Consider the following 27,821-nt stretch of genomic DNA (forward strand, 5'->3'; position numbering starts at 1 on the left):
TTATCTTAATTTCTGGATTGCTGAGGGATCTTCTTATATCTCTTAGCTGGACACAAAAAGTTCAACAGTCTCATGCAATACAACTGAGCACCTAACTCCTTGTCCAGGAGATCATGCTACAGAAACTACCAAAAAAGCTCTTCTAGTGTATTCTACTTTAGTGTATTTTGCACTAATAGTACAACAATTTGCATGAGAATGTTAAGAGTCATAACCCATACTTACTTCCCCATCTTTGGCAAGCTTTCTACCACACCTCATGCTATTTCCCTCTAGTTCTTCTTTATTGATTTCTTGAGGCCTAGAAATACACATAAGATGTGAAATTTCATAGAAAATAGGCAATAGTTTAAAAAGAACTGTTAAGTTTAGAAGAATAGAAAAACTTGCTAATAGATTTAAAAATACCTTTTTATGTTATAAAGTAAGAATGCATTGATTAAATCTAGCCCATTGCCTCTGTTAAAAAATAAATAAATAAATAAAATAAAATAGAATTTAACTTCAATGTTTCACTTATTGCCCTGACTTCTAGAATACTTTTTATTAGGTCTCGGCCAAACCAGAGAAGAGGAAAAAAATGTCTATGAGAAATTGTACTCCTCAAGAAAATAAAGCACTTAAAAGTTTAACTACTAACTAAAATAAGTTAAAATCTACTATTTAAGACGTGACTTGGTATCATCTACCATTGGACATTACTATTTCATATCCAAGCCATCTTTTTTTTTTTTAAAGATTTTATTTATTTATTTGACAGACAGAGAACAGGAGAGCATAGGGAGGGGGAGCGGCAGAGGGAGAGGGAGAAGCAGGCTCTCCACTGAGCAGGGAGCCCAATGCGGGGCTTGATCCCAGGACCCTGGGATCATGACCTGAGCCGAAGGCAGACACTTAACCAACTGAGCCACCCAGGTCCCCTCCAAACCATCTTTTACGTAGTATAACCATGCAAACTCAATATTTAATAGAAACAGCTGTAGAATTTTATCAATTGATCTTTACTTGGTTCCCTACTTTAAAAACCTTAATCAACTAAGAAAAACACCGTTATTTCAAGTTATGATAACAAAAAATGCATTATTATTAGTGTGGAATTCCAAATGATAAAAGTAATACAAAATATTCACTACATACAACATTTACTAAGTGCCTAGACTGGGGATCTCCTCACCATCAAGTTCAAATACTGAAATACAATATATAAAAAATAAATAAATGTATATAAAACTAATAAAACATGTCCTTGACACCCAGGAGTTCAGCCCAGTAGAGAACTATACATATAAGTAATATTTACAATAATGTGGAGAGAGTTGTGATGTTAGGAGCATGAAAAAGGCAGATTTACTGCCTGGGATTAGATAGAGATCATCACAGACGAGGTATTATTTGTGCCTGAGTGGGAATTTGTTGGGGTAGAGGTCAGGGGTGGATTCTATGCAGGTGAAGGGCATTCCAGGTAGAAGGTATAGTAGGTAAAAAGAATCTGGAGCATAAAAGAATACCAAATGTATGAAGAATTTAGTACAGCTAGAGCCTAAGATGAGCATGAGAGGAGATGAAGTGAAAGACATTTGGGATGGACTGTGGACGGGCCCCCCAGGCTATGCTAATAAGAGTTTCAACTTTTCCTGTAGATAGTAGAGAGTTCTCAGGCCTTAGTTCTGTTACTTTTACATTTTTTATTATGAAAAATTTCAAACCTAAAAGTAGATAAAATATTTAATGAGTCAAATTTTCTCACCATCTAGCTTTAATAATCTTGTTTTAGTTTTACTCCAAGCCCACTTCTCCCCATAACCCTCCTGACAGATCATTTTGAGGCTAATCCTCCAGACATATCCTTTAATCTGTAAATCATTCAGTATGAATTTCTTAAGGATGAGGCATTTAAAAAAATGTTTATATCACACATAAAGAATAACAATAGTCCCCATCATCAAATCCCTGGACGTATTTAAGCAGAGAAGTGACACAATTCTATTTCTGCTTCAGAAATATAACTCCATCAGCAATGTGGAAGAGCATGGAAGAGGAGATCCCTGGAGGTAGACTTTAATAGATTATAACCTAACATCCAGGAAATACACTGTCTTCCTCACTTTAGTAGCCCTGCAGCAATGAGCAGAGGCTCAGTGTCTATGAAATAGAGCACTTCGTTGGGGTGCTATAATCATACATATACTTCTGAGGGGAGGAAACCCACTTAGTCCAGCTCAGTCTCTTAGGTCAAATTCTATGTTCAATTCAGTAAAGATACAGATGAGGAAAATCTTGAAAAATAAGAACACTTAACATCTAAAAACTGAATATACAAAAGAATGAGGATGATTTTGAAAATATTTCATATATTACAAAATGCTTTGAATCTGAATTCCATTAAATAATTAACTTTTTTTTTTTGGTTTTTGATTTGTTATTATTTCTATTTCAACAATCTTACTATATTTGTGTAGGATAAGTATGCTGTGAATATATTTGGAAAAAGATGGAACATAAATTATAAATAAAGTAGAAACCAAGAATCCTGGATAATAACCTCATAATCATTATCATGAGTTTGTATAACACTTTCATATAGTCACTGTTTGGATATAAACATAACTAGGTCATATATTTTAGCAGGTTTTGTGGTGTATAAGAATGGGTTAAGAGATCAGGGGCAAAAAAAGTCAAACTTAAGGCCTCTTCCATATCCACTCTCAGATGGACTGTCTGCTCACACAGCCTATACCAAGGAGCCAGTATACAGATCAAATAATAATGTGGAAGTACATCTGTGAACTGCAAAGCACATCGAAAAGAATAGATCATCTGCTTTCCCTTCAAATGAAAAAAGCACAGAAATATGTTTTTGGGGGGTCATATGCTTCCGGGTCAGGCATCTATAACTGGATTATGTTAATTCATTACAGACTCAAAGGTCTTCAAAACACTTATTAGCTAATTAGTAAGAATTACAATTTCATAATACTACCACAAATAAGAAAATTAGCTTTACGTATATATATAAGTATGAAAATCATGCTTTGTGAAAGCATTATTCCAAGTAATATTTCAGTATGTTGAAAGAAAATCATTATACAACACTAGGTGAAACACAGTTTATGAATTACTCAATTTTTACAAATACAGCAAATTACTACTCAAACATTCCATTAATTGATAATTCCAATAATACTGATAATGTTACAGAAATATAAGAATAAAAGTTGATTAATGATCCTGTTTCTCTACTTTAACATTTCTTGATTTTTCAATATAATAAATGCATTTAAAAATTCACAGCAGAAGTTACATTGTTTTTGGTTTGTTCGTTTTTTATGAACAATGCTATGATCTAACATACTTACCCCACCTCACTGTCTTGTTCTGCCCGGAGCATAGCAAGCCACTGCTGTTTGTACACTGAAGAGAGCCATTCTAAAATATAAAAATAAATAAGCATAAAAGAATAATAAATACTGAAGAACATAAAGCATTTAAAAATTTTAAGAACTTGATAAAATTGTTACCATTTCTAAACTCAAGTTTAAAATAGCAACAAATAAAGCTGGTAGTTTATATTTTACAAATATGCTATAACAATACAGCCTAATGATTTTTAGTGTGGTAAATGCTATTATGCTTTGCTTTAGGGTAGACTCCACTTAGATTACATGCATTTATTATTTTTTTTAAAGATTTTATTTATTTATTTATTTATTTGACAGAGAGTGAGAGTATAAGCAGGGGGAGCAACAGAGGGAGAGGGAGAAGCAGACTCCTCACTGAGCAGGGAGCCCAATGTGGGGCTCGATCCCAGGACCCCAGGATCATGACCCGAGCCGAAGGCAGATGCTTAACCCACTGAGCCACCCAGGCGCCCCAGATTACTTGCATTTAAATTAGGATTTAAACCTTTAGTTAAAAGTGGATTCTTGCATTTAACAGTTTCCTTTTCATAGCTCATATTAATTTTTGTAAGAAACATACCTAAAGTAGTATTTTCAGTTTTTATGTAACTTTTATAGAAAACTGAATAAATTGTTTTATTAAATTATCTAAAAATAACAACTAATTAATGAGAGATAAATTATCAGATAAATCATGCATACTCAAAAAATAATTTTGGGGGTGCTTGTGTTGGCGCAGTTGGTTAAGAGTCCAATTCTTGGTTTCGGTTCAGGCTGTAATCTCAGGGTTGTGAGACAGAGCCCCACCTTGGCGCTCTGTGCAAAATCTGCCTGAGATTCTCTCTGCCTCTCCCTCTGCCCCTCCTGCTTGTTATCTCTCTCTCTCTAAAATAAATAAATCTTTAAAAAAAATAACAGTAATTTTTGCATATTAGGTTTAGGTGACATATTAAAAAGAGATTTTAATTTATTCTAAATGAAATAAAAGTTATAATTATATTTTTCCTTTAATAAAGCATATCATTTTTTCCACAGGTCTATGTAAACTGAAATTTTAGTTAAAAAATCTACTAATAATATAAGTAGAATTGGCTTAGTACCATATTTATTTTTCTGCTTTTATTTATTCCCAACCAAATGAAGTATAAGTATACTTCTAATACTTCAAAACTCATTTTTAAAAGTCTGGTCTAGAGGTAAAAAATCCAGAAAACATAGTAGAAGGGAAAGTCAAGTTGGGTCCAAAACAATCCTAGTGAAGCATCTCAGAAAATGAATAAGACTCGTTTTGCATATTAATAAATTGCATATAGCCCATTCAAAAAATAAAAAATAAAATAAAAGTCTGGTCTAAAATAGTGTACTAGTTAATCAAATTAAAGAACATCTATATTAATATATAAACTTGGGGTACATATTATACTTTTGTTTTTATTTTAATGTATATATATTAATAAAGAGGACTAGAAGAAATTCACCAAGATATTCATTCTAGATGATGGGATTAGTTTCTTTTTCCTCATACTTAACAAAACAAAACTGTATCACAGAAAACTAGAGTCATTTAACAGTCTGGATAGTGCTTAATGATAGGGGAAAATATTAAATACAGAATGTGAACACAGAAAATTACCTATGTAGTATGATCTCACTTTGGTACAAAAATGTGTATCTTGTTGGGATTAATTTCTATTCTCTTTTTATTCTTTTCTAGGACATATATTACTATAATAATCAGAAAGATGTTACTTAAAATCATAATTTTGTCATGTTCTCTTACCTGAAGGTACTAGGGAATCTTGTTCAATAATTCTTGCAGAGGCCAAATCACTGATAATATACTGTAACCTTAAATGTCTGAATACTGACACAAATGGTTTTCCTTGTTCAGTTTCAAGGAAGGTCATACCTTCAAAATCTATAAAGAACAGTTTAAATTCAATAGGCATTCTTTTCAAATCTATTTATTTTATTCCTAAATGTTTTTATGGGCAGGGAGACACACACACAGATATACACACACATATATTCAATTAGAATAGAAATAAGCTAGTTTTCAAAGATTATAAAAACCTGTGGAGTATGGATAAATACTTAGACTTAGAAAGAAGCCTCAGGAAATTAATTTTGGTTCCAAGTGGACTTTGGGCTGGGAATTCAGTTGTACACCTAGTTTCTGGAGTTTGGAGCTTCCAGTGCAGCAAGGTTTGGGAAAGGAAGGCTTGAGAATGGTAGTTAGGGTTACAGTATCTCTCCAGAAACCCTTTTCCCAGAGACTGAACACTCCAGTGGAACTCCAGAGCTCAAATGCCAAACTCAAGGGTCTTCATAAGATACAAAGGACGTGGATTTGTCTCTTGGGATTCATCTAATTTATGCTTTAGCTGTATGTGGTGAACACTACTAGTTAATATGTTAATTCTCGATTAAAATACAAAATAAGATACAAAGACACTATAGCCATTGCTTTGCAACACATGTATTGAAATAGTTCAGTAACAACTAAAATCCAAAGATATATTGTCCAGTGGTGTGCTGGAGATGGCTTGCCCTGGCTTATAGGAGCTGACGGTGTGCACTTCTTCTCAACTCTGCATTCAGTGGCAATGATGTCATGTTGGTAGCCTGGAATCAACCACACTGGGAGAATTTGTATCATGGAAATTTTAAAAACGCTGAAAATCAGGGATTATTTTTTCAGAGACCAGCTTACTAGCACACCATTATGTTATGTATATTAAGACATGCAATAACATTTTTTTAAGGGAATAACAAACACAAAATTCAAGATAGTGGTTGGAAAAGCCAGAGATACACAACAGGAGAGAAGCACAGGAGTAGACTGAAGTTACTAATGTTCTAGTACTTCTGGGGGTTCAATATACAATTAAAAATAAGCAAAAATGGTGGCCATGCATGGACCAAAAATGACCATGAACTAAGAAAATCATGAACTAAGGATTATGATTTATCCACTTCTTTGCACCCAGAATTTTTCCCTATTATCTGTTCTAGCAAAGTAAAAAATAAATACATCGCATGTTCCACCTCTGTCCCAATAAGAAAGAATTTAATAGCAGTTGATCTTAATGAATTTTAGATGAGTCTTCTCTGAGACTCTGACAAAAGGTATGAAGTTCTCACCTTGCAAAATGCATGCAACACACGCATACATATAAAGTTCTGCATACACTTTTGGGGGTGACACACTGAAGCCTGTAGATGGGCCCCCCATGTTAAGAATTGTTGCCTGATAGACAGAGTTAATGTGTTATAGAAAATTCAATGTGGTCAAACAAAAGACAAATGTAATCACCAAGACCTGTTGGTGATAAAATGGGAAAGGTAATAGTTCGGGGGATCAAACTATGGTGTTAGTTCAAGGAGTAATAATTCAGTTAATACTTGGCAAGACATTTTTCTTATCCAGCTTTACTTTTCTCAATTTAAATTAGGGGCTGAATTAGATAACTGCTTAAGGTCCTCACCAGATCTAAAATTCTCTAGGTCTACAAATAAGTTAGGAACTGATTTTAATAAATTTCAATTAAAAAGATGCCCAAACCAAGTTCTCAATAAAAATTTCAGGCATACCTTTTCTCCTCTTAGAAAACCAGACATCTGTTTCAGTCAAAAGCTGTTTTAAAGATCCATTCCACGAAGGCACAAGTTGAAGGAACATCCACTAGGTTAAAAAAGCAAATTAAAAAAAACTGTAAGATTTTTATCATGTTACAATTTTACATGCAAACTGCTTCCACCTTAAAACATAATATTTAACAAATTTGATTTCCAGTACACGCCATTGAAAGTAGTAGAACTATTATATGACGTGCTTACAAGCTTTATTTTTTGTTTTTTCTTTTTTAAAGACTTTATTTATTTATTCGACAGAGAGACACAGCGAGAGAGGGAACACAAGCAGGGGCAGTGGGGGAGGGAGACTAGGCTTCCTGCCGAGCAGGGAGCCCGATGCGGGGCTCGATCCCAGGACCCTGGGATCATGACCTGAGCTGAAGGCAGACGTTTAATGACTGAGCCACCCAGGCGCCCCAACATGCTCACAAGCTTTAAATTCATCATGGGTTTGGGGCACCTGGGTGGCTCAGTCGGTTAAGTGTCCGACTCTTGATTTCCGCTCAGGTCATGATCTCAGGGTTGTGAGACTGAGTCCTGCATTGGGCTCCATGCTTTGCTTCGTGGAGCCTGCTTAAGATTCTCTCTCTCCCTCGCTCCTTCTCCTTTTGCCCCTCCCCTCCCTCTCATCATGGCTTTAATCGTGGTCCAATGATAAAAACTAAAACAATGTGTGATAAAGAAAAAATGAATTCCTGAGAAGTATTTATGGCCTCAAACGCAGTATAGTTTCACAATTAAAATGGTAAAGGTTTAATATATATATTACATTAGTAATTTTACACTAATTTATTCTACTCATCAACTAACTCAATTTTGCTAATTATTGTGTAAGGTTATAATAATAATCTTAATTATTTAATAATAATTTAATAGATTATTTAATAATAATTTATTAAACAAGAGAAAAAGGAGTTTCTTACTGCTTTATTACTGTTGAGACAGTATACAGAGTAGTTAGGAGCATGGACTTTTAAATCCTGGCCCTGCCAATTAACAGGTGGACAAATTACCTAACTTCTCTGGGCCTTAATTTCTTCATTTACAAAATGAACATGATACCTCATAGGACATTAAAAAAGTTATTATGTGTCACTTACTTTGAACAGTGCCTGGCACACAGTAAGCACTTACCATTACTGGCATAAAAGCAATTACAAGAATAGGAAACAATGAACGTTACCACTGGCTCAGAGACAGAAATGGCCTGTCTACCCTTCCTTCAATGATTACATAACTCAAGTTACTAAACTTCCTTGAAAAAAAAAAACAGTAGTAGAATCTCATCTCTACCACACAATAAGCAATTGCAATGATATAACTTAGAAGGTATCTCATTCTCAGATTTCAAAGCTGGGTTAAAGGAGACTCTGTTGCTGGGGACAAAAGGCTAAGGGCAAAATTATTCAGTGGGAAAAGCAATGGACTAAGACTCACAAACCTGGGTTCTACCTCAAGTCTGCCACTTAGTAACTATAAAGAGTTCTAAGTCCTATCATCTACAGAACAAGAATGATAGCTGACTTGTCTCTTCAGAGTTGTGAAAATAAAATTACATTAAAGATGTTAAAACCTTTCAAAAGGATGAAAAGAAACATATGCCTGAAGTGCAAATAAGGTCTTTAAAGAATTTCACCATTTTCTAGAAAAAGTGAAAATTTCATCATAAAGTCATTAATTCAACTTTGAAAACATTTCTGAAAACCATATAAAATATTTAACATTTCTGATTATGTAAATAACATAACAATAGCATGCTTGTTGTTGAAAAAAATCTGGGAAAAAAAAACAGAAACATATTCCTTGGTCTAGAAAAGTATGTAAAACCAAAGAAAGGAAATAGGATGCAAGCTCTCATGGCCCACCACTTATTGTCAATTGCAGACCTAACAGAGAGGTAACCTTGCATTCCCAACAGGAAGAAGCCAACTTTACTACTCTAGTAGGAGAAAGGAAGAATTTCTTCTTGCCCAGCAACAAGCTCAGCCAATAAGAAGATACCACAACTCAGTCAACAAGGAACTCTGGCTTTCCTCCAATGGACTTTGGTTTCGTTCAAAGCAGCCACTCCCAACTTCCTCTTTTTTTCAATAAAGTAATGTTCCTCTCCTTTGAGGTCTGGACTTGCCTATGGTTTGTCATAGCTTACATGTACCAAATTCCAACTGCTCTACTATTCCCAAATAAATCCATTTTGCTGGTAAAATAACTGGCTATTATACTTTCAAGGTTGACAAGTATAAAGAATGAAATTAAAATCATTCATGACAGCAAATCCCTAAATAAAGATTTTTTTTTTAACATTTTGGCATATTTCTTTCATTTACACCATTCCTTAGCCACTGGACACTAGCTGTTTCCAGTTTTTCTCCACTATTATAGGTAATGCTGAGGTGATGCCCTTACATACATACTATGTCAATACCTTTTTAAGAGCTGTGTATACATCCATCTCCACTTGCATCACAAATAAGTTAGATGAACCAATGAGCTGTTTCATGACATTTATACTAGAAAAGATAAAATAGAGGTAGTGAGTTTATTCTCATACACAGGCTAAAACATCCTGGTGAAACTAAAAAGTTTAAGTCTTTTTAATGAAAAGAAAATGTCATCAGTCTTTTTGCCCAACACAAAGAATCTTAGACAGAAATAACCTATCTGAACACAAGGATACTTTTAATTCATATAGTATACTATGAAAGGTCTTTATTTGAACTGACAGGAAAACAAGGCTTTGATCTGCTGATTAATCAAGTTAAAACAAGGTCTCAATGAGATAACTTTTAGTATGCTCTGATAAGGTGGCAGTGTTCCTGTTTTGCCTTTCCTGAGCATTCACTGTTTATAAAAAAAGACACTTGTCAAAATTCACTGAAACATCTTTATCTTCAAAGTAACCTTTAACATTGACGCTTAACTGCTTAGTCATAAAACATGTTTTCATTACTATTAAAGAGTAAGATCAAGAAATATATATTAGTTTAAATTTAGAGTGGAAATTGTATCACCAGTTGTTTTCTCCCACTTCCTTTAAGCCGTAAAAAGCCAGAAGAATATCTAGGTTTTTAAGATGACCACTACAATTTATCTTCTTTTTGAAAGAGTTCAATGAGAAATTATAAAAAAGAAAAAAAATTAGTGTTTCTAATGATTTTCTTTCTTTCTTTTTTAAAAGATTTTATTTATTTGAGAGAGAGAGAGATGGAGAGAACAAGCAGAGGGAGTGGCAGGCAGAGAGGGAGAGGGAGGAGCAGGCTCCCTGCTGAGCAAGGAGCCGGATGCGGGGCTTGATTCCAGGACCCTGGGATCATGACCTGAGCCGAAGGCAGATGCTTAACTGACTGAGCCACTTAGGCACCCTGATGATTTTCAAACCAAACATAATGCAGAGCTTTGTTTATACCTTGACATCTTTACGTAATGATTTTTTTGGTAGAAAAATGCTTCTCAAACTTTTCTACCAAAGTACATCCTAAGGGCAGAGGAAAGGACGGGACCCAGGAATCCAGGAGATGGTCTAGCCATAAAAATAACATTTCTACTACTTCTTGTATTTCATCTTTAAAGCTCAAAGAAACTTGAATTCTCTCTATTCCACATTGTATTTAAACAAAAATGTTTATCTTTTTCCCCATCACTTCCCCACCCATACTTGTAAAAAACAAAACAAAACAAAAAAACCCAGTAAAATTGACATCACAGGAATGATCTCTTTGAGGGCAGAAACCATGACATAATCATCTCTGCATCCTTCACAGCCTTCATATATAGTGGACATTCAGGAAGTGTTTGTTGAAGTAAGCCATGGCAGGAAGGAAGGGAAGAAGGAAGGCAGGAAAGAATAATAATAGATGCTATTCTTTTATTTTTTTTTTAGATTTTTTTTATTGTGTTAATCACCATACATTACATCATTAGTTTTTGATGTAGTGTTCCATGATTCATTGTTTGCGTATAACACCCAGTGCTCCATGCAGAACATGCCCCTTTTAATACCCATCACCAGGCTAACCCATTCCCCCACCCCCCTCCCCTCTAGAACCCTCAGTTTGTTTTTCAGAGTCCATAGTCTCTCATGGTTCGTCTCCTGAATGTTGAATTTAACTTCATCAGGCCTACCAAAAAGTTTAAAACAACTTCCTTAAACTTAATTTTGCTGGGGGGCCTGGCTGGCTCAGTTGGAGCATGCGACTTGATCTCAGGATTGCGAGTTCAAGCCCCATGTAGGGTGTGATTACTTAAAATAAAATCTTTAAAACTTAATTTTGCAATGGTAAAGATGGTTTTTAAATAAATTTTTAGATTCTCTAAGAGCCCAGCAAAAGTGAGGTAACACTTATTTTTCTATAGTTTTATAGTAACAATGAATTTTTCTATTAAAATTGGTTAAAATAGTAGACATACATATTATTTATGACAAAGAAATCTATGAAGCATTTCTTCAGTTCATAGATGTCAAGATACCTTTCATTAAATTATTCACTTTTCTTAAGTAATATATTTTTGTATAAAGCAAATGCATACTTGAACAAATAAACATTATTTTAGGATGATTAATTATAAAGTTATTTAAAATTAAAATACCTGAGTTCCTTAAAAAGTTCAACATTCTGGTGAGTCATCAAATTGTTCAGAAGCCATTCAAGGCACCTGAAATTAAAACATGGAATTATTTTTTACATGATACATAAATAATATATCATGTATTTATGACTTATTTGGTAGGACTTACAGTTAAAATAAAAATGATTAGTCTTGCCATAACATGCTCAAATTTTTAAATTTAACGACCAAAAATTTAGTATTGTTTTTGTCAGCAGTTATTAAGGAAATATTACCTTATATTAATAAGAGCATTTCTACTTAAGAAAACATCATTTCAAGTTGGTGTTACATCATTTATGAAGGGGCTTGCACATTTCTATTACCTTCTTTATAATTTGAAAATGGGTACTGCAATTCTCAGGAGTTAAAAACATTGCCAGTAGGTGTACTGATATAATGTCTATGATGTAAAGAGTGACCAGAGTTTTTATAAGCCACGTATAAACATGTATAACCCACCCATGGTCACTTACAAAGACAACACTTTCAAGGAATTTACTAATTCATCCAAATGTAAAAAAGGACTTTTTATAACAAAATTCTAGTCCTTTATCTTTTTTTTTCTTTCTTATAGCTATACATTCTCTTAAGAAACCAAAGCAGCCAAATTCCCACAAATGGGATGGGAGGAAAAATAAAAAAGGTAACTCACTTTTTCTTTACAGAATCTAATCCATAGGTCCCTGCTGATGTGTAATAGCCACATACAGTTTTCACATTAATTGTTTCCTTCATTGTCTCACCACACTGCTGTATTAAACCATCCTGTAAATATAAATAAGCACTGGAAAGGCCCATTTCACGTGGGAAAAATTAGCTCTGAATATGTGCTTGTACATATTAAAAAATAAAAAAAAAAAAAAAGGAAGAAAGAAAGAAAAGAAAGAAAACTCATTTAAGGGCAGCAAGCCTAAATTTTTAAGTCCAGTAAAAATACTGAAAAAAAAATCCAGCAAGTATTCAACTAAATACTTGGAATTGAAAAACAGAATGTAGGGGATAAAAGCAGTAAGGCAGTAAAGTAGAGATGAGTATTGCTATTCTCTTTTTTATTCTTCCTCTCTCTGGGACCTTGCAAAATTAAGCAGCATTGTATCTGGTTTGTCTGTTCTTTTTAAATTTTATTTAACATGCTCAGTCAACCATGTGATGGAGCTAGGCAAGTAAACGGTATGAATTATCAGAAAATGTTTATTAAAGTATAAAACACTTATCAATTTCTAAGAGATGCACCTAAAACAAATACATTTACATTGAAATATTAATCTAAAATGTTTATATGTAAGATTTCAAATGAACTAATTTTATTCAATATATGGAAAGAATGTCACTTTTTACCTAAATTTCTGAAATATATTCATCATGCAAGTATATTATTAAGTTAGTTAGTTAAATCATAAAGATAATGCAGAAAATGGATTTAGGACAAAACCAAAAGGACTAAAGTTAGAAAATAAAGTGCACTTGTTGAAAGTAAGTATTGAAAGGATGACAACATATAAAAAATCAAATGATCTCAGCTAAATATATTGAGCAAGCTATTTACTAATACTTCAAATAAATAAGTATGCAAATATCACAGAAAAGGAAACTTAACTTTTTATAAAGATCAAAATAAAATACTAACCCCATTAGGATTTTAAACTTACCTGAAAGTCATTTGAGACTACCCCCTCACCCAGCCCCTTCCGAGTTCCTCTTAACATCTTGTCTGTCACCAAGTCCAGTGGATTATCCTTGATTAATCTTTCTGTGATCCAGTTTTTCCTCTCCATGCTTATTGCTACTACCCTACTTTAAACCCTCACTTGGGCTACTGCAGTAAGATTTTGTCTCTAATGTACTCATCTTTTCTTCAGTACATCCTTCACATTATTTCTGAAGTATTCTTTCTAAAACACAACTGCCTTTTCTTTGATTAAAAGCTTCCAAAAGGGGGCACATGGGTGGCTCCGTCGGTTGGGAGTCCAACTCTAGGTTTCCGTTCAGGTCACGGTCTCCTGGGTCATGGGATCAAGCCCCACATGGGGCTCCGCACTCAGAAGGGAGTCTGCTTGAGGATTCTCTCCCTCTGCCTCATCTCCCACTCACATGCAAGCTCTCTCTCTCAAATAAGTAAAATAATTAAAAAAAAATCTTCCCAAAGTACCTACATATGAAGTCTAAACTTCTTAAAAGGTATAGAGGGATTTTCATAATCTGGCCTCTGCCGCCTTCTCAACAACCCTTCCTTGATTGTGCTAGAGCTTCTTATATGTGCTTCTTATGTCTGTGCTAGAGCCATGTTCCACTCAGATTCTCTGATCCTCCACTGTTTCACATCTCTGGGTATTAATTTACTCTGTATAAAATGCTTCCTTCCCCTCTTCTTTCTTTGCAAGATAAATACATTTTCAGTTTTCAAGACTCAATTTCCTTCTTTGCACCACCAAGTAGAACTGACCACTCCCTCTGTTCATCTGCTAAATCCTACAGGATGTTTATTATCATACCTATAATACTGGATAGTTCTTACTCTGTCTCTGGGTCTGTTTATCAACCCTCCTGCCCCCATTCCAAACACACATTACATTGTGAGTTCCGTGAAGGTTGGGACTATGTCTTAATTTACCTTTGGATTCCTATGCCTAGTTTGACACATTGCTCAATATACCTCTTTTTTTTTTTTTTTTTTTTCAGATTTTATTTATTTATTTGACAGAGAGAGAGATAGCGAGAGCAGGAACACAAGCAGGGGGAGTGGGAAAGGGAGAAGCAGGCTTCCCGCCGAGCAGGGAGCCCGATACGGGGCTTGATCCCAGGACCCTGGGATCATGACCTGAGCTGAAGGTAGACGCTTAACGACTGAGCCACCCAGGTGCCCCTGCTCAATATAGTTCTGTTGAAAGAACAAATCTGTCATTCTACCAATGGATTATATATATATTTATGTGGTTTACCACAATTATTTCATAATTAAGGAAAAGTTGACAAAGTAAGCACTCAATGTTTTTCAAACCCATGACCTAAATGAATTAGTAATCATAAGTGATCTGCTTAATAACAGTCAAGATAAATCACTAATGAATAGAAATCTGTAAATGGACTTAGACAAGTCAATTCTTACCACATTATAGTAATTCTAAGGTATCTACACTGAAATAGCTTGCATTCATCTTACATAGACATGATGACCCCCTCAGCTATAATAAATTGGTTTTTTTTTTTTTTAAGATTTTATTTATTTATTTGACAGAGAGAGAGACAGCGAGAGAGGGAACACAAGCAGGGGGAGTGGGAGAGGGAGAAGCAGGCTTCCCGCCGAGCAGGGAGCCCGATGCAGGGCTCGATCCCAGGACCCTGGGATCATGACCTGAGCCGAAGGCAGTCGCCTAACCAACTGAGCCACCCAGGCGCCCCAATAAATTGGTTTTCATTAAGCATTTTATTAGTAGTATTTTTTTTGGTTAAGCTTCTTAAATGACTTATCACAAATGACATATTTACACATTTCATTTTTATTTTAAAAATTGTAAAAAGCTAAGCTTTATTTTTGTTTTTAGAATAAATACTTTGAAACAAAGATCCAACTGTGATCCTTTCTTTGAATAATGTGCATACTCGTCTACAGCCATCCCACCCTGAGCGCGCCCAATCTCATCTGAATAATGTGCATACTCACCAACTGCAACATACAAGCTGCTGCCAAAATGGCAATAACTCGACTGGGCTTTATTAAGACATCATCTCGATACAGTGACCCAAATGCAACCTGCAGTGCTGAAAGCAAAAATAGACCCAGGGAATGAAATAACAGTGATATCTATGAAAGTATTACAAAAATAACAACGACTGTCTTCATACTCTAAGATATACGTCTAAATTTAGGATGTACGTAAAAGGGTAAGAGAGTATCACTAATTAAAATGCTAATAATGGTTACTGATTAATGGTGCTAATTTAATAATAATGTTACAAATTTCCATTTATTCAACCTAACAGAGCTGGATTCTTCTGCATCTAATCTTGACATTAGTTGGTGGTCAGAAATAAGATACCCTTGGAAAAAGTTTTATAAAGATACCCTGAATAGACCAATCATTAAGTACACATACCCCAATGATAATCTTAACCCTCGTGCTTTCAGTGCTTCATTCCTGGGGAGTGGGGAATAGCTCCTGGTCCTCTTCATGCCACACTCTCCCCCAACCACCACAGCTATCTAGGCCTGTCCTTCCTTCTCTGCACTGCCACTCTTGTGGGTGTTTATAAACATCCTTAACTTTTCTCTTTGCCTATGTTGTGAGTACTGGGTACTTACACTTGGGCAATCAAAGAGGGGAGCCGAGGATGAGCACTGGAACAGGAATTAGGAGAACTATAGGCTGATTGAGGCTCACTAAAGTGCTGAGACCTAAAATAAGTCCCTAAATCCTCTGGGCTTCAGCTTCCTCATCTAAGAACTCAGAGCTCTAAAACACCGATTACATGATTCATACCCTACTGTTCCCAGAGAAAGTCTTCATACATGGGGAATAATCAATAAACACTATTTACCAGCTTTTCTATGTAATTTTTAAAAACAGTCATACTCTTCCTTTCTTCACGCTACATCCTCCATATCCCAGGCAGATATATTTACAAACATAAGTAAACAGACTGATAAGGCCTACATGACTAAGTAGATTAGGGACAGATAGAACAGAATTGATAAAAACTATGGGGCAAATCAATACAAAGTTGACACTCTAGGGTGTTAAATGGAGCTTTTTTCCTAGCCTACAAGGTTGGAAGAAAATATTTATTTTCTACCAAAAGAATAAAAAGGTTATGTTATACTTTTTGCATAATAGTAAACATGGTGGTGGTTACCTTCTATATCAATATTCTGGTCCGGAATCTCCAGTTCAATAATATTCATGCTGGATTCTTTCCAAGAACCACTGAACATACTAGAAAAGTAGCCAGACTTAAAAAACAAAACAAAACAAAAACAATTATCTAGTACCTTCTGTGTCTTCCAAATTATTTTCCCATTTCTAATTCCAAGCAACTCTTCTATCAAAATGAATCCATATTATTTCAGGAGAAAAAGAGTTGCTAAATATGTCTACAGGAAAATGAAATTAAGGACACTTGAGGTATGTCAAAATACTTTGTTTAGGATTAATTTAATGAAAACCAAACCAAATTCTCATATTACTATCTGAACTGAATTCCTATATTACTATTTGAAACTTACATTAATTTTTTACTTACTTAAAACAATTTCTGAGTCTATTACAGGTATATGTTTTCCTTCTCAATGACATTTTAAATTCAAGCTTAGAAAACATATCATGTATTTAAGACTCTCATAAACATATGACAAGACACAAGGTGAATACATAATCATGTACTGAGGAGGAGTGAAGACTAAGAACTTTCCTACTGTTGAATCCTTACTGTGTTAGTGGCTGTAAATGGGATGATCCCCAGAAATTAGGATAAATCTAAAGTTTAGTTTTAACTAATCAGAAAATTCCAGAATGGACCTAAATTCTTGGTAAGATACCAAAATGGATGAAGTCTTTAGTTACCTTCTAGATAGTACCTCTCATAATTAGAATTACTTTGGACTAGATCAAATATTAACTAATTTCAATGAATACTTAGTATGTATAAGGCACTGTGAATACAGCAGTAAACAAAACAGACATTGTTTCTGTCCTTAGGGGGCTTACTATATTTTAGCATGTGGCTTGCACTATAATCAATACAGTTTCTCTTGAGAGGGAAAGCCTTCACTGAGGCATTCTCATCCTTAAATTCACAAAACTGCTTTCAGTGATTAAAAAAAAGGTATGGACCCTATCCTCAAGTTGAGACCAATATTCTGATATATTCCCTGAGCTATAAACTTCAAGCCAAAGTACCTTGTTCAAAAAAATTAAATAAAAAACATTATGATTAAAATGTTATAGAAAAAGTTTTTTTTTTAATATTTCTACTGAAATCTTATACTATACTGTCTTACCAGTAATTATTGTCAAACGGTGAAGAAGAGAGAAAATATAAACTCCATAGGATAGAAACTGAATTATTCACTGTTCTATTCCCAGTGCCTAGAACAATGATTTGAAGAAAGAATAGACAGATTTGATGAAAGAATAAATGAGTAAAATATTTGAGCCATTAGAGCAACATTTTCTTTCATTTTGAGAGTTTTGAATCTTTAAAATGGGGTGGCAGATGGTAATATTTTCAGCACACAAACCAAATAGGTATTATCAGCTAAATGAATTAGTCTGTATTTGCTGGGTTTTGTCTTTAATTTAACTGCATTTTCCAGAAGGAAAGAAGAGTAAGTGTCAAGAACTTTCCATTCACTTTCAATCAATCATATCTACAAAATAACATTTTGGCTAAATTCATCCAATTTAAATAATTAGATACAAAATAAACAAATTCAGCAATCTTAACTTTAGACATTTTTCCCCTAACTTTTTTCCCTTTTATCAACGAAAGGCACCAAAATAAGAACCTTACTGAAGTAATGACAAAAAGGTATTTGCTGGGCTGGTATGACAAGGAAAATTCAAAATCTGTTTTCTAGACCAAACTAAGTGTGTGCCGTATTTCTGATGAAACAAGACTTTGGAACGAGATGATAGGACTTAAACAACTACTGTAAAGAGATTGCTGTGAAATGCAATTAGAAAGAACATGACTTGAAAGAGTATGAGCTATTTTTAAGTAATTACCTTCTTTAGTCAAATAGAAAAATAAAATACTTACTTGACATAAATATATTTTGTGTAAGCTCCACTCTTCTCCTAGAGCACATATCTTAATGTCACTATTTTCACCATTCAAAAATAACGTTTGGTAAATATATTTGGATGTACTCTTTAATTTTTTCCTGTTAAAAGAAAAGCAAATATTACATATGTGTAAAACTGAATGTTTTATTGATTTTGCATAAAACTCAGAATACTCCTTTTGTTCAATTTCTATGAAATAGAGCCAACTTATCCATTGTGTAAAAGAATAGAAGGATATTTATATTCAAATTTGCATTAGTACATAACAAACTAATAACGGTAGTTATCTCTAGTACTCTATTCCCAAGAGGGTTAACAGTGGCTAGATGGGACAGCATGTACACGTGACCTTTCACTGTGCACCATTTTTGCAATTTGTGATAGTTGAACTAACTGAATTACCTGTAGGTCAGCACAGTGATTTTTGCTTACTTCCTCGTTTAGAAAACAGTACTATGGGGGATCTCAATACAACTGCAATGATACTTCTATGCAACTACAAAATGGAGAACAAGAGTAAAAATTTTACCTACCCAAGTAATTTTTAGAATAATTTATATTTAATCTTATTTTGGTATCAAACCATTCTTAAACTAAACAATTTTTTTTTTCCCATTAGCCAAATGGTTTGCAGCCTTACATCAAAGGTTTTCAAAACTATGCTCAATGGAGAAGTGTCTTCGGGGCCACCAGAGAGAGCTGATGAGTAAACCCTGGGCATCCTCACCTACCTTCAACTAGAGCAGCATCACATCTTAGGGATTTCTGCATAAGATTTCATTTAAAAGATGAATTATATATCTTTTTAAGTTTGATAATCATTGTTCAAGATGGTCCAGTGAATAAGAAAAGCCCTAGGCAGAGGCCGATAAATACTTTTTTATATTCCTGGCCAATCCTGACAAGTTTTCTTGGTAGTTAAAAAAAAATTTTTTTTTTTTGGTAGTTAAAAATTTTTAATCTTTTAAAAAATCAAGTAATTTCAATGACGTCTTGAACCAGTGTGCTTGACATGTCTTCCCAACAGACAGTAAAAACAACACATGCTTTGGTGGTGGAGAGACTTGGGTTTGAGTCCCTCACTTACCTCAGATATAAAGAGGATATTAGTAGTGACCACTTTATTGGGTTACCGTGAGAAATAAATGGGACAATATAGTTTCCAGTTCCTGATGGCACCATCCCCAAATGACACTAAAAGATTAAAAGTACAGAAAGGATTAAGCCCACAACAGCAGAAAGTAAGGGTGGGCTTATCACCTGATGAGAGAATTCGGTGGATGTGGAAGTTAGAAAATAAAATGAATAGAAAAAAGCCACAGAAGCCACAGCCCAGAATATATCACGAAGGTCTAGGATGGAGGCTGACGCCCATCTGCCCTTCAGAAGCCTGTGTGGGTTGAGGGGAGGGGTCTCAGAAGAAACAAAAGGCAAAAGTGAGGCTGAAAATGGGGAAACATGTTCCCCTAATGGCCTCTTCCACGATGTATGAACACAGAATACAGATAGCCAGAGTACAGATAACTCAGGCACAGAGACTCCGAGGCTCTTCTAGGAAGGAGAGGACAAATCTATCAGGAAAAGCTAAGACTTCAGTGCAGGTACGGACACCCCAGACAAAACAATCCTCACTCTGGTATCTGAGGAATCTGGAGCCTGTGAGCTCTTAACCCATTCACCCCGAATCATGGTCCCCAAACTATGTGTCAAAGCACCTGGAGGATCACATCAAACTCAGGGATGCGTGTATAATATTTTATATTCGATGGAAACAACACAGCAACATCTTTCAGATACCATGCTATCTAATACTATTAAGCAGTAGTTTGAACCTAACTATGAGATATTTCTTTAGGACCAGAGGTACCAAGAAAAAAATTACTGAGACACTAAGGGTGCTATGAACAAAAAAAGTTTGGGAATCTCTGCTCTAAAACAAAGCATGCCCCACCCCATTTAGTGATCAGTCTTCCTACTTAAAGGGAAGGCTTAGTAGAAATAGATCTATTTACTCAATTAAAACACACACACACACACAAAACCAGTTTCATTCTTAAATATAAACAGACAACCAAGAATGACCCAACATGAAGAGAATTAGGAGCATTAAAGACTATTAAAAAGAGAAACTGGCCCCAGAGGAAATATATTAATTAGGGAAAAGAGAACTTAAAACACCCTAAAATTAGTATATCTAGATAGCTGAGATTATTACATTTATAAAACAACAGGATACTATGATAAAGGAAACAAGGGAAAAAAGAGCTCTTAGAGACTAAAAACACGGTTACAGAAATTACAAAGCCGAAACAGAGGCTGACTGAGAAAGTTAAGGAAATTTCCCAGAATATAAAGCAAAAAAGACCTAGAAAGGAAAAAAAAGAAAAGAGAAAGAGGTACAACCCAAGAAATCCAAAATCTGGTTAAGAGGAGTCCAAGAAAGAGAAAACAAAGATAACAGGAAAAAGGAAATCATGGAAGAAATTAATGGAAGAAAATTTCTCCAAACTAGTCTCCAGATTGTAAGGATCAACCAAGTACTGAGGCAATTAAAAAGCCCACGCTTAAGCACATGCTAGTTAAATTCCAAAATACCAAAGAAAAAAATTCCAAAATTTCCAGAGGAACAAAACGTCACCTACAAAGAAAAGAGAATTAGACCAGCATCCTATTTCTCATCAACACTGCAGGCTAGAAGACAATGAAGTAATATCATCAAGGACATGAAGTTACTTTATATTTCCATACCCAAAGGATGAGTAAAGTGAAAGATTAAATTTACATTTAGGTAAGCACAAATTACCTCCTTTTGCACCCTTTCTGAGGAAAATACACAAGGATGCAGTTCCCTAAAATGGGTGAGAAAGAAAAAGAACCAGGCTACAGAAAACAGTAGATCCAATCCTGGAGATGTAAAATTAAGTCCCAGGATAAGCCCAGACCTGGAGAGCAATGGATCCAGAATGAAACAGGAAGATGAAGGGACCCGGGGCGGGGGGCTTGGGTTTGGAGGAGGACGCCATGAAAATGTGTTTGGAAAGATAGGAAAATCTGAATATATAATGAAGGAATATTTTTGTCAATGATGAGGAAGGGGGAGGCAGTTAGAAACTCTAAGAAAATAAAAAAGCAATACAAAAAAGGGAACTATTGCAGTAAGATACAAATGAAAACAGGGCCTGACTTTGAGCACTTGATGGAACTTAGAAAATAGACTGCACTTAAATGTGAGGTTAGAAAATTTCTCCAATAGAAAAACAAGGAGTTGTGACATTGCACCCAGGAAGTATCATTTATAATCTTAGCACACACTACTTGACTTTGCAGTGAACAGTATTTACATAGTTCTAACAACAAATACTGTTTACCAAGTTTCAAAGTTTAAAGATGGTCTAAGGCACAGCAAACACCCAAGATCTGGTTGCAGAACAACTGAATTTTAACAGTTATGTTAATGTAAAAGTAAAAAATACAGGTGTCAAAAGGTGTGAATGAAGTGGAAGGTGGGCTTGGAAGGCAAAGCTTTTCATGGAGTAGTTGGTCGGTGGGAGAGCACATCAGACAACCTCAGGGAGCATAACTGGTGCCAACGCTCAAATTTCTAGGTCTTAATATTTTCTTACACCCTTCATCCATGCTGGGCTGAATAGCCAGGCCTCTTCCACTGATATAAAACATACTAAATTCTCAATGTATTTTCTAATAAAGGTTTGCGTTGAAGACTTTCCATTCTAGTACACTCATGTAGTTCAGGCAGTTGGCAAAGTTTTTTATAAAGATCTGGACAGTAAATATTTTTGGCTCTGTCAGCCAGAGAGGCAGCAAGCAAGTCTGTTGGCATCCCAATGGGCAGCTGCCTGCTTGCCCGCCTTAGCCTACCACATCTCAGCAAACTTTTCTACCATCTAGGGTGGGCTACAGCCACACCATCTCCAATATCTTAATCTCAGTTGGAGAAAGATGGCTATATTCCAAATTTGTTCCTTCCTTGGGTATTCTGTCTCAATCTGAGAAGTTGTGACTGCACCCTTATATCCTCTATTCCTGTATATTTTTAGAGATCTCTTTACCTCAGTAGTTTACCTTCAGTAGTTAATTCCCCATTACTTGCTAATAATGGTTATATTAAATTTTCCCTGTTCAAATTGCAGCATAATTTCTCTTTTGAATGGACCCTGACATAGATTTTAATAATGACATTAAATATAAGTGGTCTAAATAATAATTAAAAGGCAGAAATTATCCTAAAGGATTAAAAAAAAAGCTAGACCCAACTATATGCTCTGTACAAGATACCTATTATAAATATAAAGACACAGGTAAAAAAGGAAACAACGGAAAAGATATACCTTTTAAACACTTATCAAAAGAAAGTAATAGTGGAAATATTACCAGGGATAAAGTGAGACATTTTGTAATGATAAAGGGGGCCAATTTATCAAGGAGACATAATATTTACTGAGTGCCTCAACACTGCCAGGCACTGTGCATTATACACAATCTAGTATTTGTCAAACCCTAAAAGGCAAGTATTAGCATCTCCATTTTACTTATGAGGAATTAAGGCTATTAAGCACAGAATCCAGACTAGAACTCATAATCTGAGCTCTTTATACTAGACTGACTCTCCAAAAAGGTGGGGGGCGATGGTGTCCATTTTTGTAAATAAATACAAGCTTTCACACATAAAACTGTATGAAAGATCTTCAGATATCAAACTATTAACACAGGTTACCCATAATACTTTTATTTTACAATAAGTTACACCTGTGTAGCAAAGTTTTTCAATCTTTTTTTAAAGTTTCATTTAAAAAATTACACTTATGTGACCCCACTGATGATCTTTGAAAAAAAAAAAAAAAGCAACCAGATTGCTTTATGTGAAAACATTCTACGCATTCTAATTTTCTAATTCACAAGTAAACATCCTGTTTTTCAACTCAACTCTTTGAAAAAAGGTTAAGCAAGCTGCAGCACTGGCTTACACACACCCCCGGTCAACGTTCAAATACTGGAGACTTTGAAAGACTGTTCCTAGTAAGGAACAAATGTACACTATTGATAAACTTCACCTTTACAGTTAAGGAGAACTCCTCGCGTATGTAATCACTTCCCTTTACACTGGTGGACGACAGTAGGGGTGCCCCTTAAGGTAACCGGATGCAAAACAACTCATTCTCCTGCCACCCACTCAGAGAGGACAAAGGTGTATTACGGAAGGCCAGCCAGCCGTTCCAGTCTAAGGTTTAATGAGGCCCAAGCTCTGGCTTGGCGTTTGCCAGTCTCATCTTGGGGCTGTAAAACCACTCGGACAGCGTCTGTGGTTTATAATCCAGAACCCAAGCGTCTCCCAAGCGCTCCCCATCCGCCCCGCATCGGTCTGGCTCCCAGGTTTCCCAGTAAAGGGCACGTCGGCTCCTCACCCCCTGGGGAAGCATCACACCCCGAAGTGCACCCGGCGCCGGACTTGTCCCCAGGCGCGGCCCTGGAACCGCCCAACAGGTGCGGGCGCGTCCCTCCACGTACCTGCGCGGGGTGTTGAGGAGCCGCTGCTGCTCGTCCCCTTCCTCCTCATCCTCATCTGTCTCGGAGTCGGGGTGACAGTAGCAGAAGGCCCCACTGCTCCGCTTGCGCTTGCGGCTGCCCGGGCAGTAACAGAAACCGTGGCCGGCCGCATCGCCGCCAGTCTCCGGCCTGCGAGTCGAGCCCCCCGCCCCAGAACCCGGCTCCTGCTGGGCTCGGGCTCGCCCCGGGTGGCGCAGCACTCGGCTGCTCAGCGAGCCCATGGACCACGGCTCCCCGGGACTTCAGGGAGCGCACCTCAGGGAGCCCAACGGAGACCGTCTCCCGCCATGGCCCGGCTACCGCCGGCCTCCACCCGGGTGCTCCAGCCCGGGTGCCTACACCGCCACCTTCTCACGCGGAGCCCCAACCGTTGCAGCGGACGCTACCGCCTCCATCCTCCGCCCCGCCCGCCGCGTCCAGCCGCGCGGCGCGCCGGGACCGCAGGACCTCGCCCCCTCGCTTTCGCAACAAAGCGCGGACCGGAGCGCGCGTGCGCGCGGCGAGCCTCCGGAAGGGGCGGGGAAAGACGATTGTGCGTGGTGGGTGGAGCCTGCACTGAAAGGGACGCGGGCTGGAACCGGGAATAAAGTAGGCGTGTAGATGATCGCTGGCCTGCGGTCGGCCTGGGTCTCACACTACCGTGAGCTTTGGAGCCAACCTAGATTTTAGCGTTACTCCACACACCCCATTGTATTGGCCCGACCGGGAGTTCCCCCTCATTGATTCTTTCTGCTAAGGTTTCTTGAGTTCCGAACACCTGTAGGCTCTGCGCTAGGCAAGGGGCCAAAAGGACGGTGCCGTTTGGGCTCTTCCTTAGAAGAGCTCACCACTTTCTGGGATCACGCCTTGCGGAGATTTGGCCTGGCTTCCTCAGGGAGGAGGACCTACAATGTGGAATTTGCTAGGCCTTTATGTTTCCTAAACATCAGCCTTCTGCTGCCCCAGACGGGTTGTGGCAAATGTTCCCTGCACTCCTCAGCTTCCCTCCTAGCGGCAGTGGAACGTCTGGATAGGGTCTGGTACCGGGACTGGCAGGGCTTATAGTGCCTTCTGGAGGCCCGATCAAAATTTACAGCTGTCTGCCTGAAGTGTACAGCAGTTGCTATGGTCTCTGGACAGCCAGCTTTCACTCCCTGACTCCCTTCTGCTACTTTTTAAATAAAGTATTTACAATGAATTACGCAGAGTAATACGATAAACACCTATGGACCCACCACAGTATGATAATTTTAAATTAAAATTGCTTTCATTCTTTTAAATAGAATATAGAACGAAGTTCCCCCCATCTCAGTCTGTCTCTCCCTCCACTGTAACCACTATCCTGAGAATAGTGTATATCATTTTTCCCATGCATGTTCTTATACCCATAAGTAATATATGTTCTTTAGAACATTTAGGCATGTAATTAAATGGAATCATACTGTACCTAACATTCTGCACCTTTCTCCTTTCTCAAAATTATACTTTTAAGATTTATCCAGTTGACAAATCTCCAGTTAATTTTCACTGCTCATTGTGTCCCTAACCCACAATTTGTTTACTGTGAGGGAGTTAGTTTGCTTCTACTTTAATGTTCTTATAGAGTAGCAATGAACACCATGTGCAAAGATTCACCAAATTCCTAGAAGTGGATTTCCTAGGAACTTTACAACTTTACTAGCTATTGCCAAATCGTTCTCTGAAATGATTCTACCAATTTATACTCCCGTCAGCAGTATATGTAGTTGGGGCCCCAGTGGACTGGTGTCTCTGACTCATCCTGAGAAATTTGAACGGGGAGAGGCTGGCTGAGGCAGCTTGGTGGGGGGTGGGGAGGAGAGGGACAGAGAATGATGGCAGCAAGGGGATCAGTCTTCATGCCCAGAATTTGTCAGCACAAAGGATGTGCAAGTGTTTCCCATGGAATAAGTGTGGGCCACCAGAAGATAGCCACCATGGGATCATCTTAGATTCTGTCCTAGAGGCCTGGTGGAAGGACAAACTGACTTCAGCGAAGAGCACCTGAGGGTATCATCGAGTTCCTAGGGGCTGTTAAAGGAGAATACATTTGCCTTGCCAAAGGAACAGAAGATGAGTAGTTCCCTGGTGATGGGGTTGATTAAGGAACGTGGGAGAATGCCCCTAAGAATCAGCTTTAAATATCTGCCAATGTTAAACAGTGCTGATCTGGGCGCCTGGGTGGCTCAGATGGTTAAGCGTCTGCCTTCGGCTGAGGTCATGATCCCAGGGTCCTGGGATCGAGTCCCGCATCGGGCTCCCTGCTAGGCGGGGAGCCTGCTTCTCCCTCTGCCTCTGCCTCTCTCTCTCTCTCTCCATCTCTCATGAATAAATAAATAAAACATTAAAAAAAAAAAAACAAAAAACAGTGCTGATCCTCTACCACCACAGCAATAACAGTCAGGTAAGAACTTCCCTGCTCCCCTTTACTCTCCTCCTTCCTGCTACAACCCTGGCTAAGTTTGGGTTGCATTTATGGAAAGAAACTGAGGTGGAGAAAGAAGAGAAGTCCACCATATTCCTTATTCCTGCTGGCAATAGGCCAGAGCTAAACAAGGGAAGAAGCCTCAACTGTAAGTCAAGTTTGGAATTTTGGCTAGACATATTAATTACTAAAATGACCTTAAGGAACTGCACAGTAGGACTTTTTAAAACCTAAGAGTGACCAGAAAAGTCCCAGCTCTATCCTCTATCTGAATTTCCACCTAAAGCCAGAAGAGATAGGCCCATGAATAAATGTAGATGAACAGTGGGAGAGAAAAACAAAGTTGCCTCACAATTATATTCCAGAGTCATGCTTGTTCTTGACAATAAAGAAACATTCTTCCAAGGTGGCCTTATCCTGATTCCAGTCAACAAATGCAATTTGTATTAAAATTTTGATTAAGTTATATATATAATTTAAACATAAAACTACCAAAAATTTGTAATGCTTCCAAAGCCAAATAAAGTTGGAGATTCCATACTTTTCTAGGTAAGTATCAAAGCAGCAGTATTGTTTCCTGTAATTAATTGGAATGACTAAGTATACATACAAATAGCCTTCACCAATAACTCAAGCTTTTGTAATAGGCAAGTAGAAACAAATTGAAAGAAATATCTTTATATTTCATCCATCAAAATACAACAGATATTATAGAATGAACAAAGAAGGCAATTATTCTTACTTAAAACAAATGTTCTACTTAGTAGAACAGAGCGCATCACTCATTTCCAAAGAATAAATTAATACATTATTTTATTTTATTTTATTTTATTTTTTTAAAGATTTTATTTATTTATTTGAGACAGAGAGAATGAGAGAGAGAGAGAGAGCACATGAGAGGGGGAAGGGTCAGAGGGAGAAGCAGGCTCCCTGCCGAGCAGGGAGCCCGATGCGGGACTCGATCCAGGGACTCCAGGATCATGATCTGAGCTGAAGGCAGTCGCTTAACCAACTGAGCCACTCAGGCGCCCCATTATTTTATACCATTAAGTAGTGTTTGGTATATGTGAACATTAGTTTTATAGCCATAAGTGTACATAAGACCATATTATTTTTTCTTAATGTAGTTTCTTTTTTTTTTTTTTTTTAAGATTTTATTTATTTCTTTGACAGAGAGAGAGAGCACAAGCAGGGGGAATGGTAGGTAGAGGAAGAGGGAGATGCAGGTCCCCGCCAAGCAGGGAGCCCCATGTGGGTCTCGATCCCAGGAACCTGGGATCATGACCTGATCCAAAGGCAGACACTTAACCGAGGTGCTGCTTAACGTTGTAGTTTCTAATAGAAATTAAGTGACAGAAGTTTTTTAAAGATAGTGGAAAATTCAATTAGAGAAAGAATATATGTCATTTT

General features: G+C 36.9%; 1 protein-coding gene across 1 annotated transcript in view; it reads right to left on the reverse strand.

The window, feature by feature from the left end:
- GMCL1 (germ cell-less 1, spermatogenesis associated) overlaps window positions 1-24,437 on the reverse strand; it is a 36,756-nt gene extending 12,319 nt beyond the window's left edge. Inside the window, exons 1-11 of the mRNA XM_032410763.1 lie at window positions 23,951-24,437; window positions 18,399-18,522; window positions 16,494-16,590; window positions 15,304-15,401; window positions 12,295-12,407; window positions 11,622-11,687; window positions 9,460-9,544; window positions 6,993-7,083; window positions 5,179-5,316; window positions 3,357-3,426; window positions 226-301 (exon numbers count right to left, since the gene is read on the reverse strand). Coding sequence (XP_032266654.1) covers window positions 226-301; window positions 3,357-3,426; window positions 5,179-5,316; window positions 6,993-7,083; window positions 9,460-9,544; window positions 11,622-11,687; window positions 12,295-12,407; window positions 15,304-15,401; window positions 16,494-16,590; window positions 18,399-18,522; window positions 23,951-24,210 — 1,218 coding nt within the window. The 5' untranslated portion in view covers window positions 24,211-24,437. The remainder of the gene's footprint in view (window positions 1-225; window positions 302-3,356; window positions 3,427-5,178; window positions 5,317-6,992; window positions 7,084-9,459; window positions 9,545-11,621; window positions 11,688-12,294; window positions 12,408-15,303; window positions 15,402-16,493; window positions 16,591-18,398; window positions 18,523-23,950) is intronic.
- Window positions 24,438-27,821: the final 3,384 nt, after the last annotated feature.

The sequence above is a fragment of the Phoca vitulina genome, unplaced genomic scaffold (assembly GCF_004348235.1).
Source record: "Phoca vitulina isolate PV1807 unplaced genomic scaffold, GSC_HSeal_1.0 scaffold12, whole genome shotgun sequence".
Taxonomy (NCBI): domain Eukaryota; kingdom Metazoa; phylum Chordata; class Mammalia; order Carnivora; family Phocidae; genus Phoca; species Phoca vitulina.